Source organism: Micropterus salmoides, unplaced genomic scaffold (genome assembly GCF_014851395.1).
Source record: "Micropterus salmoides isolate LMB-PRFRI ecotype aquatic unplaced genomic scaffold, ASM1485139v1 Ms_hic_scaffold_19, whole genome shotgun sequence".
NCBI lineage: Eukaryota > Metazoa > Chordata > Actinopteri > Centrarchiformes > Centrarchidae > Micropterus > Micropterus salmoides.
This window is the reverse complement of record NW_024041039.1, coordinates 1,148,350-1,160,448: the sequence shown is the minus strand read 5'-3', so window position 1 is coordinate 1,160,448 and position 12,099 is coordinate 1,148,350. Positions and strand designations below refer to the sequence as shown.

The following is a 12,099-nucleotide window of genomic DNA, read 5'->3' as shown; positions in this document are numbered from 1 at the left end:
CTAAACAGGGGCGAGTTCAGCGCAGACAAAACTTAGCAAAACGTTTTTTCCAACGGAAACACAAGCGCACTGCATTTTTAACACCGGTGTGTTTACAAACTTGTCGCCGCTGATTGGGTAACACCTGAGACACGCCCACCAAACGGGAGAAAACAGACCCCGAAGCCCAGAACGTTTCAGGGAAACAACGTTTTGAGATTGAACTCACAGGTGAGTCTGCTTTCACTTTTCTTTCATACAGTCTGTGCTCCGAAACCGACCTCAGCAGGTGGATCCATTATTCGGCTAAACCGGTCTTCTAGTTACCTGCCGAGATTTCCACCCACCTGCCGTCTCGGCTGTTTATTTCTGTCTCGGCTGTTTATTTCTGTCTCGGCTGTTTCCGTCTCGGCTGTTTATTTCTGTCTCGGCTGTTTCCGTCTCGGCTGTTTCCGTCTCGGCTGTTTATTTCTGTCTCGGCTGTTTCCGTCTCGGCTGTTTCCGTCTCGGCTGTTTGTTTCTGTCTCGGCTGTTTCCGTCTCGGCTGTTTCCGTCTCGGCTGTTTGTTTCTGTCTCGGCTGTTTCCGTCTCGGCTGTTTGTTTCTGTCTCGGCTGTTTCCGTCTCGGCTGTTTCCGTCTCGGCTGTTTGTTTCTGTCTCGGCTGTTTCCGTCTCGGCTGTTTCCGTCTCGGCTGTTTCCGTCTCGGCTGTTTGTTTCTGTCTCGGCTGTTTCCGTCTCGGCTGTTTCCGTCTCGGCTGTTTGTTTCTGTCTCGGCTGTTTCCGTCTCGGCTCCTGTTTTGGGCTGTTCAGACTTCACATTGAGAATTTCCTACATACTCACAGCCGATGCTGAGAAAGCAGGTGGGTGCAGATCAGAGGGCTGAAGTTAGCTTCTGGCAGGTAAGGGGAAGCTCAGGTCCAGATAAAAACCACTCTGCGTAGACCTGCCACATCTGGACTATTTCAGATTTCTGAAACCTTTATTCTAGTTGTGAAAATGAAAAAAGGGCCATTTATACATACATTTGGGCAAAAAGCAAAACAAAGCATAAATCTCTGGTGAAGCGTGAGTGTGGCTGGATAGTGTGTTAATGAACACATGATGTTCATGTGTAAAGAGCCTTCCGGTGGCTCTGCTGGGTCGGGCCTGGGAATACCGGGTGCTGTGATCTTATTGACACTATTTCTGGATCATCTTCACTGATGTATTATTATTTAAGCACACAAGTTATTTACTTATTATCACTAAAGATTTACTTTTATTTTCCAACATACCTTCTTGATGATGCCTGAGGGGAAATGTTTTGTCCTAATGAGGAGCAGTGAGCGGCCGTTCTGGGAGCAGGTTCAGGTCCTTGCTCAGGGGCACCTTTGACAATGGTCCATGCTGGACTCGAACCGGCGACCCTCAAGTTCCCAAACCAAGTCTGTGCCCTTCTTTATTAATTATGTCCTGACTATATTTAGCCGCTACTTCATTTATTGTTTCTAACGTGTACCCTGAAAAACGATGTCCAGTCTTGTCCAACAGTTTATTTAGCGTGCGATAAATAATACGTCATATAAAGTAGAATAAACAACATAATCCGAGTTTGCTCCTCTTCTTCAGTTAACCACACCTGTTTGCAACAATACAGGAACTTAAATTAGCTGAGGCCACAACATCATGGCCCCTGTGAGCACCGTACACAACAATGGTACAAATGTCAAACCAAATGAAAGAATGAAGTCTTGGGCAGAAGTTTTGTATTCATCACGTCTTCATATCGTTTCTCATTACGGAGCTGTAGTCTGCTGAATAGAGAAAGTGCACTGGTGACAATTGGCCCCATCGGCAGGTAAGGTGTCACATTATCCAACAGTGAGAACATTTAAATGGGAATATTGTAACCACAACTAAAAATCAATCAACAATCAAGCCTAGAAAAGAAATAATTCAAAACAAAACACATTCTTTTCTTTGAACTTTAAAATCAAACCTTCTCTGGAGTGCAGATAACTGAATGTGTAAGTTCTTAACTAAACAGACGTGGTGTTTAAACACACTAATGCAACAATGTGCAGTTTTGTATGACGTCCACGGGGCCTGACTGAGTTTTTCTTGGAGGTAAGGAGTCGTTTGCAGGAGGGGATGTTAGATTAATAGCTTGTTTTGATGAACTTTGATGCTCACTTTATCTTTTTTAAATGTACAATAGAACTCATGAATTAAGACAACAGATTCCTGATTTTTCTTATGTATTTCTTGTTTATTGTGCGTGGGGAACTCGGCCAGGGTTACGGACCCACGCTGCCTTTAACATCAGGTCTTCAGTTGATCATTTCCTTCCTTCCTTCAAAAACACATTTCTCCTTGCAGTTACAAATAAATTACAAGCTTATCTGTCTACTAAATGAATAACTGTATGATGTAGTGTTTGTATCTACTAACACACTACATGCCTACAGTATAAGACCGTATGTGAAGTCAGTCTGCTGCTGCAAACTACAGAGTATAATATTCTATTTACAGAATCATTTAATCAGGTGTCAGAGGTAAATACACAATTTCACACAGTTGTTTGAGCATGTGTTTATTTGTACAAGGGCAACTAATCACATGAGACGACTTGCCCCAAACCGACGTGAGTATTAATGTGGGCTAAATCTCAAGGTTAGCTTAGCATAGCACTTCAGCTGAAGTATCAAAAGTTTTCATTTTGAACATTCATACCTAATAAGGTTGGAGTAAAAATGTAAAGTACAAATGTTTAACTTTTGAAGCAAAAAAATAATAAACTTGTGCTCACCTCAGGTTACAGCGACCAACAGGAAGTTGGACATAGAAAAAGACGTCACACAAAATGATGGCGAGCCTCTAGTGTTGGAGTTATGAACAGTGAGACAACTTACCCCTAATAATATAAATATATTTATTATTATATCATTTTACACAATAATACTTTTATTTGAAAGTCCGGCAACGAGCTGCTTTGTCGTCACTTTCATCTTCTGAGATCAGGTGTGTTCTCTGCAGATGTCGATCAGCATCATGACCGTCCACCTTCATTTACACACACACTCTCTCTGTGATGTCTCTGCTGCATGGTAATCTCTTATAACACACCACATACTGGTCTACCTGGGTCTGGATCTTAGGCCTGTCTCGGGGTCTGCAGGTCCCACAGTGTCACACTGTTCTAACAAAAGCATCATCCCATGCAAATGTTTCAGTCTGCTGAAAAACCCGCCCACGTTAGACTTTAGTGTCAGAACTGCACACAGCGAGCTGACGGTGCTTCAGTTAGTTTTATTCTCTCTCAAATTCTTATTTTTGTTTGATATTTAAGAGGTTTTGTTTGACTAATCTGATTCCAGACGGCCTAAATGTAATAAATATTAATGAGTCTAAACGTTTCACCGCTGATGAACCCAAAAATCTATATTAGTGTTCTAAACAGATCATCACAGAGTCAGTCAGCTGTCTGAGTCTGGTTTCACTTCACTGTTCACATATCAAATGGAGCTGGACCTCGTCTGATATTAGTTTACTACAGAGATGAACATCCAGCTTTTTAATTATCTGGATGATAAACTGAGAATCAACATTTCTCCCTTTGCACAGAATCACCTGACTTTATAATGTCCTGAATATATCAGCTGTAGATCATTGATATTAATTCCATTAGTTTGGTTCTCTGCACTCAAACGCTGCGACACTCTGCGACAGAGAGTTTGACAAATATTACATGATCAGACACATGTGATCTTACACGCTGTAGCCTGCATCTCTTTTTCAGGTTTGGAGTCTGAATCTGAAACTAATTAGATTTAAATTCTGAATTTCTCTGCCCACCAAAAGAAGGGAACTCATTCTAAAGTTTATTTGTAGACTCGTGGCGTCAGTTTCCTTTTCAGCACAACGCTGGAGTCCAGTTTAGGTCCATTCACTTGTGGGTCTCTTGGACACGTGACTGCAGCCGGCTCGCTAACCATACTGTGCTGGTTTTGTACAAGATTTGTTAAAGCGGTCCATATTAGTCCCGCCCCCTGCTGCCTCACGCGGAACTTGTTCTCTCTTGTTTCTCCAGATCCTGCCGGTGAGATGGATCCGTCACGTTGTGGCTCCAAAGTGTCGGGTTCAGGCTCCATCCAGCTGCACAGATCCAAGAATCTCTACCGGCGCTTTCTGGCTGATGCGGCCGCCGGCCTCAGCTTCTCCCATGACTGCGTGGTGGACCTCGGTGCCGGCGGCGTCTCCTACAGCCGGGCCGACTTTCGCCCGTTATTCAGGCCCACCGGAGCCCTGAAGCCGTCCGCCAAGGGGAGGCCACAGGACCGGAAACTTTGCAGACCTGCTCCGAGGCCAAAGGTCCAACAGGCCGAGCGATTCGGGGACCTGCTGCCTGTACTGGAGCCGCCTGAGTCTTTGGATCAGCTTGGATCAGAACTGCTGCAGGGTTCCTGCGGTCCAGCCAGAGCGACTGCTGTCAGTTCTGCTGACCACCATCCGAAGAGGGCTTCAGGGTCAGCCAAACCAGTCCAGAAGGTGGCTCATCGAGACCACGACCACAGCACCGGGGACAACTCCCCAAAGTACCACAAAAACCCGCAGAGGTGGTTCTCCCCAGGCCCACAGAGGCGGACCGGCCCGGCCCCCGACAACAGTAGGTCAATCTGTGGCGTCAGCGTGAAGGAAATGATCTGACGGAAGTTTCAGCAGCACAGATGTGAAAGCAGCTTTGTGTTTCAGAGACCACAGGGGGCCTAAAGAGAGACCTGACGGAGCCGGCGGACCAGGTCCAGACAGCAGCCGTCCCTTCCTGGACCCCCACAGGACCGCGGCCACAGTCAGGTAGACAGAGTGCACGAAGCTGTGTTTCCGTTGGGCTGCTAAGCTTTCCGTCTCTGAGCGTCACGTAGCAGAAGAAGCGGTTTCAGAATATTACAGAGAGCTGAAATACAGACAAACACATCTGTTGTTCACTACAGCTCTGATTAGAGTTTATAGGCCTGAAAGGTCAGAGGTCAGGGTCACAGTTCCCCTCTCTAACGATCATTGATCATCTCTTGTTGTTAAAATGGCGCCTATAGGGATTTGTCCTGACCTCCGCAGTGACTCTCGGGGCGTTAAAACAATCGGCCTTTTGGGATTAGATTTGTGGACTCCGGCTAAACTGCAACCAGTGTTTCCCTCAGGATTTATGAGACGACAGCAATCCAAACTCAGTTGTTTTGTTTTTACTTTTAATGGACACATGGAACATGTTTTATTCTTCCTTTGAATATAATCCAATTCAATTTCCAACACCTTCTTTTGGAAACCAGAAGTTGTCACTGAAGTTATGTGGGAGATATTTATTATCTTGTATCTTGTTATTATCAGTTCAGACTTCACCGCCCCTCTTCAGATCAGACTCTCAGACTGCAACACAGAGAAAATGAAATAGATTAATAGATTAATTAGTCAAATTTAAAGGAGAGACATTTGTCCTCCTTGTCTGCATCCTGGCGATTAGAAACCTCAGATACACTCACGTGTAGTTAGTGACACAATCTGAATTTGTAGTATTCTGTAAGAAATAGTGATCAAATTAATAGTTAAAGTTGAACTGAGTTTCTCAGTTTGCTGGAGATCGTTCCCTTCTGCAGTCCGGAAAAGTCATTATTAATATAAACTCCCACAAATCTGCAGCCACGTAGGCATCATGGCTGACTTCTAAAAACGCCTCATACTGTCGGATCCTCTGCGTACGTTTCTCTCCGCGGCCTTTTAAGGTCACCAAAACAAATAGCAATTCTTTATCCTTGATGCTTTGTGTCACACGAACAAAAGAAATAAAAAAACACTTGTTAATTCAAAACCCGATCCTGTCCCTGCTCGGTGAGGCCCCTTCGCGTGGACAGGTGTTCCACAGGTCCAGCTTGCTGCTTCGTCTTTGTTAAACATTTTCATACAACAGTCACATGATCGGACTAAAACCGAGCAAGGATCCTGGCAGCAACATAGTAATGTGTTCTGTCGGCCCGACCTTCCACTTCTTCTTATCGTTGTTTGTCTAAAAGCTGATCGTTTCCAAACAGCTGCAAAGGAAATAAGCAGGCTCAGTTCCAGATGTGTGGAATTAATCTGAACTGGTTTTATTCTTTACAGTTATTCCCAGACATGTATCATAGGTTATTCCTCCACTAAAAGAAAGAGGGGAAAAGGTAAACGTATAGTGGAGGAGTTCATTCACCTGCAGAAGTCCATTTTTACTAAATAAATATTTGTCAGCTTTCCACATTTAAGACTTCCTGTTGCTCATTCAGGAGTATAAAAAAATCTGTGGGGGGGGTTAACTGGACTCTGTAATGGAAATATGTCCTTTAGTGAGTCTTCTGAAATAAAGAGTCCAATCCAGACGTCTTTTAAGGGTTTTATCCTTTGCAAAGAGCCAGAGAAGAAACAGGTGACTGAGGAAGGGAGCAGGGACCGATCAAGTCTTTCCCAGAGGAACCTTCACCCAACTGCACCCTGATAAGATGATCAAAAACCACCCAGTGAAACAAAGCTGCGTTTCGACCAAAGGAACTTGACCCCAGAACTAGGAACCTTTGGAGGAACTCACTGTTTTTCCACCGGAGGGACCAGGTCTAAATGTAGTTCTGGGGTCTTCATTTTACCCCCTAAAAAGTCCCTGCTTCCGGGGCGTAGTACTTTCCGAAAGTACCGGTACTTTGGGGGGGGGCTTGCAGTGAAATTCTGCATGGGCGAGAGGCTTTAGAGGCTGCCGGCTTTAACTGGAGAATGTCGGCTGTTTTTTTACGACTGCTGGTCTCTTTTCCACCGTTGTTTGCAAACCGATAAATCACAACCAACAGTCGAGCCACACGAGTCTCGCCGATGTCGCCTGAGATCGTTTGTTGGCATTAAATATATTGGAAATAGCAGCCGGCGTGCAGCGGTGTGTTTACGCTAAATACTGGCTCCTGAGTTGTTTGAAGTTTCGATCAGTCAGGAGGTTTTTCCACAGAGCCAAAGTCGCTCTGCGTTGTTTTCTCTGTAACGGAGTTATTTTAAGAACGTGATGGTTTTATCCATTTTGTTATTAAATGTGTAACAAACTTTATCGTGTGCTGCTGTAGTGTTTCATTATATTCCAGTTAAATCTGATGTTCATGTATAAATGTTGCTCATGGATCCTGGTTACAAAGAATGATGCCTGCATCGCTTTGTACGGCGTGCAGGCCTACAGCCTACGTCAGCTGGTTAATCTGCCTAATCTTCGCAGGTCTTTAGACCGCGGTGGAAACGCACACAACAGAGGGCTGAAGGAACCTTTTAGCTCCTTGGAAAGAGATCCGGGGGCTTGAAAGTCCCGGGTACTTTTGGTCGAAAAGCAGCGATTGGTCTGTAATAATGAAGCCTGCAGGGTGAAACAGTAAACACAGTAAAATCACAACTCTTACAGGTTTTCCAGGATCAGATGATTCGTGAAAAGTGCGAGCTGATCGGTTCTTATCCCGGTTTAGTCAGGCTCTCACCTGACTGGAGCTCCTGCACCTGGCTGCTGCTGTGCTGTGTTGCAGGTTCACATGCGGCACAGTGTTCAGCCCTGGATGGAGACCACAGCAGGAAGTCCCTCCAGACACTTTCAGCACAGCTCCTCCTCTGCCAGGACCGCCGGCCTGACGCCCAGCTGCTCGGTTCCCAGCTGACCTGCTTCAGCAGCCAGACGGTCAGACCCACAGCTCGAATATTCTCTGAAATTATAGTCACACATTTCTGAGAGAAACTCTCTGAAAATTAGAACCACACGGCTTCACTTTGCAAGGCTACAACATCACACACACCTCTGCCGTCTCTTAAACCTGCAGTGGAAAATGAGATTATTCTACTCCTGAATCAGCCACATCACCATATTATCAGCCACACTGGGGCTCCAGAGGCTGGATTGGACGTATTCAGATGAAAACAGCGAGTGGTTTGGCTTTTTTGTGACTTTAATTTCAGGGAATTTCCAGGTTTTTTCCTTTTATTTAGTGTGTGTGTGTTTGTATGTGTGCCTGTAAATGTGCAGCTGTGGACTCGGGCAACTTGTCCTGCAGTCAGATGATTTTAGTGTTGCTTTAGTTTCATTGCCGGTGACCTGAGTCTGAGATCAGCTTCACTCGTCTCCCTCTTGACTTTCTGCTTCAGACTCTTGTGCGCTCCCTGCTGGCCGAGCAGCTGAACAGCTCTGAGTGGAGAAGCAGACTGTTGTCCTGTGACATCCTGTCCAGCTTCGCAGGGCCCATTAATAAGGTAATGAGATGATAAAGGACCGGCACCCTGCTGCCTGCCCGGCCCCGGTTTAAACCGTCTCCCTGTGTTGTGACAGGATGTGGTGCACAAGCTGACCCGTCTGATGTGGAGCGACCAGCGCCGCACGGTGCGTCTCGCCGCTGCAGAGGCCCTGATGAAGCTGGGAAAGACGCAGGAAGTTTACAAAGAGTTATGGTACTGCAGTAACAAACACAGCAATCATCTCTACGTGCTGGTGGAGGGTCGCAGTAGCTCAGCTGAGTCCGCCTGGAGAGCCCGGGGCTCCCAGGCCGGGTGGAGCCGCCAGTCAGTGTCTTGATGGACAGATACTTGTTGCTAAAGTAACCACTACCTACTGCTGACGCTAGATCTGTCCGTTGACAAACTGACTTCCCTTTACAAGCCAAAAAGCACTTCCTGCCTTTTCACAATGACACTCGTTTTGTCTTGTGTCACAAATCCAGCGCACCCTTTCCTGGACCGCGGTGGCTCCCACCCGTCCACAAAGCCTCACTGTCAGCCAGGCTGAGTTTTCCTTCAGCTCGAGCCGAGATGACGGCTGTCGCCGCTGTGAACTCGTGTCTGTGGCGTTTAAGGTGCAGAAATTACTCACTCAACATTACGTGTCATCGTAGATTAAAGCTCTCCTATTGGTTGCAGGTTGAAGCTGGAGGAGGGGCGGGGTCTCCAGTTCAGGATGGAGGCTCTGGATGTAATCAGCCACCTGAAGATAGAGACGCTGCTCGAGCCTCTTGTGAGCCGCCTGAGTGACGAGTTCACTGCAGTCCGGAAACAGGCCTGTCTGACGGCCGAGTTTCTGCAGCTGAAGGACGAGACGGTGAGCGAGTTTTCTGCAGAGCTCTGTAACGCCGCTGAGCGTGTTGAGCCCAGAGAGACCCGGGTCAGGTCTACAGACAATTAAAGCTCTCTGGACCCGGAGCAAACTTTGGGATTTACTAAAACAAACCTGACGGGAGAAAGTGCGGCTGGCACGGGAACTGGAGAAACTGGGGAAATTTGTATGTTGCTGGTGAGGGATTAAGAAAATAATGAAGTACTTATTAATAAAAAGAGAATGATCAGAGAAGGACTACGGCACATAGACAGCTGCTCCAGAGACCTGCTGCCGAGGGCGGCTCGGGCGTCTGGGCCCGAGCAAAGAGCTGCATCATCATTTACACAGTCCAGGTCTCCTCTCAAGGCCTTGAATGAATATTCCAGGAGAGGAACAAACACTAAACACTCTCACAGCTCCGAACCTGAACCTGGCGCCAGACTAAAATGAAGAGTGTGATGATAAGAAAAGGTTAAGGAAAAAACAATATAGACAAATAAGACACAACAATAAAAGAAAATGATTAAATGATTAAATTTAAGAGGAAACAATTTTCTGCCATAACAGCGTATTAGAGAGTTATTAGAGTATTATAGGCCTATAAGATAAAATAAAATGATTTAATATTATAAACGTTTATTTGCTAAACAAAAACAAGCTGGTTTTCTACAAATAAACAGCCGTTTGTTTTAAAAGAGAAAGAAACATGATTTAGGAGAATAAACACAAACAAATATTTGTTTCTGCAAAAGATCAGTTTAATTTGATCTGTTATTAATTCTTTACATTTATTAAATAAGAGTTTCATATATTGTCATCACATGTTCTCCGCCTCGTCCCTTCACTCCTGCTGAACTTTGTTTCAGGGAGCCACTGACGTCAGCGTCATGTCTGACTTCCTGTTTCAGGTTGTGAGTCGCCTGCTGGAGCTGGCGGAGAACGACCCGGCGCAGGAAGTCCGGCTGTCGGCGCTCAGAGGTGAAAACTGCGTCCATCACAGAGTTAAAGCAACTGTCTTCAGAACAGAAACAGAAACGTGCTGCACAGCGAGGTCCGACACGTTGGATCCACGTTCACAGACTTCCAGCTGATAAACGTGTGTGTGGTTGTTGCAGCTGTGGGCGCGCTGGGTTTGTCATCGCCGGACGTGCAGGAGACGCTGCTGCGCTGCGTGGAGACGGCGGAGGAGGCCGAGCTGCGTCTGGCCGCCTGCCGCCTGCTGCGGAGCGCCGGCGTGACTTCAGCCCGGCTGCGGGACTTCCTGCTGCAGAGGGTTGATGTGGAATCCAGCCAGCTGGTCCGCAGGTACGTGTTGAAACTGAGGGAGGCAACGTTGAAGAAACCAGCAGAGACCGCTGGAGCTGAACGGCAGACTTGTGTCCAAGTAAAAAGTTCAAGCCGAAAGAAAAAAGCTTGAACCTTTAAAACAAACACCAGTTAGAGTAGAAACGTTTCACCGGGAGGGTCGGAGGTCGACAGAGTTGACATGAAGCCATGTAACAACTGATTTTCAACTTCTTCTGATCTCCTCCTGTAGCTTTAACCCAAAAGGCAGCAGTGGGCGTCCGGCGTGAACGTCACGCTGAGAGTCGTGTAGTCTGCAGAGCCACAACATGTCCGCAGCGCCCGGAGGAAACCCACGCAGAGCCACCGTGCCGCTCAACGCGTTCTCATCTGCGTCTCAGAGGCGCTGAAGGGCACCTCTGAGACAAATAACCACGTTTAGTCCCTTTTTCTGAAAGCGGCGGTATCGGACGGTCCGTGCTGCTCTGTCATCTCTTGGCGGCTGCACCTGGATCTGCAGGTCACGCTGCAGGTCATCTCTGTGTCCTCGCCTTCTGCCCGGCACACAAACACGGTGTTAACTGCCCGAAAAAGTTCAACAAAATGCTCACAAAGAGGAGAAATGACTCATCACACAGTAGAACGTGTGTGAATATAAGGCATGAACAGAAAGAGTGGCCTGCAGAGGCTGAAAACATTTAGATGGTAAATATTACTGTAGGCAGCGCGTTTGATTTATTGATCGCTGTCCGGCTGTGAAGATAGATTCAGTAAATGAATCAGCTGTCAGGTCAGATGTTCTGGAGATGTTTTCTGTGTTCATGCAGGACGATGGAGGATCAGCTGCGTCTCTGCGGCTGCGACCTGCGGGAGGAATGCCGCCACGCCAAATACATCCGCCTGCAGGTACACCTGAGCTGCAGTACTGTCACGTACAGCTGAGCCCGAGTGAGTATTTCATCAGTCTAACGCAGTACCGCTGCAGAGCTGCTTCACCGGGTGGATGCTGCGTTCGCAGGTGCGGCGTCTGTGCGAGTGCCGAGCTCTGGCAGAGAAGGTGTTGCTGCTGGAGAAGCTGCAGGTCGGAGGACGAAGCATCGGCCCGGGGACGCTCGCCAGGCTGCTGAGTCAGCGATACAGGACGCCCGATCAATAACCCGTCACGTGTTTGAGTCTTCTATTCAATAAAGCTTCTGTTTCCTCGACGCCGACTTTGTTCCGCCCGGTTATTTCAAAGTTAAAGCTTCGACCTGTCAGCAGGTCGTTTATAGCAAAACTGACTTAAACCTCATTTTAATGAATTCATTTCATCTCCAGGTGGAAAGTGGATTTCTTTGTGTTTGGGTTAAAAGGAGTGTCCTGGTGAAAGAGCGCAGATGCAGCTTCATGGACAGTTTTAATGAGTGAATAAGGACAGTTGTGTGTAGAGCAGGTGTTCATGGGGCCCATCAGACTGAGTAACTGATTACTAATCAGTCTCTTCAGATGTCCGTCGGCCTTCAGCTGGTGTCGATTTATGGTGTTTGTGTTGGAGGTTCTGGGGCGTCGAGATGATGACGGGAAGGAGAAGCAGCCGGTAACTGTGCGGGATTGTTCTGTACGGCTACTGTGGCGCTCTTCATGGAAATACATCATGTTTGTACAAAGTACTTATATCTCAGGATAATATTCTCTACTGTTCAAATACATGTTACCATCAGTCATCGCTGCAACGTGCGCTTCATTTACAGGTGTA

General features: G+C 46.8%; 1 protein-coding gene across 2 annotated transcripts; it reads left to right on the top strand.

Annotated features, from left to right (window-relative positions):
- heatr4 (HEAT repeat containing 4) lies at nt 1-11,570 on the top strand. Of its 2 annotated transcripts, none has more exons than XM_038729857.1 (11): nt 1-210; nt 4,050-4,625; nt 4,712-4,813; nt 7,531-7,679; nt 8,141-8,245; nt 8,322-8,440; nt 8,906-9,083; nt 9,989-10,058; nt 10,196-10,385; nt 11,192-11,270; nt 11,383-11,570. In XM_038729857.1, the coding sequence occupies exons 2-11, from the start codon at nt 4,064-4,066 to the stop codon at nt 11,518-11,520; spliced, it is 1,692 nt and encodes a 563-aa protein (XP_038585785.1). In that variant the 5' UTR covers nt 1-210; nt 4,050-4,063; the 3' UTR covers nt 11,521-11,570. The 2 variants fall into 2 exon arrangements, with proteins under 2 accessions (XP_038585785.1, XP_038585784.1); XM_038729856.1 differs by lacking the exon at nt 1-210 and adding an exon at nt 1,980-2,086.
- Nucleotides 11,571-12,099: the final 529 nt, after the last annotated feature.

Bases quoted from the DNA above. Each gene is read 5' to 3' on its own strand.
- heatr4 (XM_038729857.1), top strand. From the start codon at position 4,064: ATGGATCCGTCACGTTGTGGCTCCAAAGTGTCGGGTTCAGGCTCCATC. The intron at 4,814-7,530 runs GTAGACAGAGTG...GCTGTGTTGCAG, and splicing joins AGGACCGCGGCCACAGTCAG to GTTCACATGCGGCACAGTGT. The intron at 7,680-8,140 runs GTCAGACCCACA...TTTCTGCTTCAG, and splicing joins CCTGCTTCAGCAGCCAGACG to ACTCTTGTGCGCTCCCTGCT.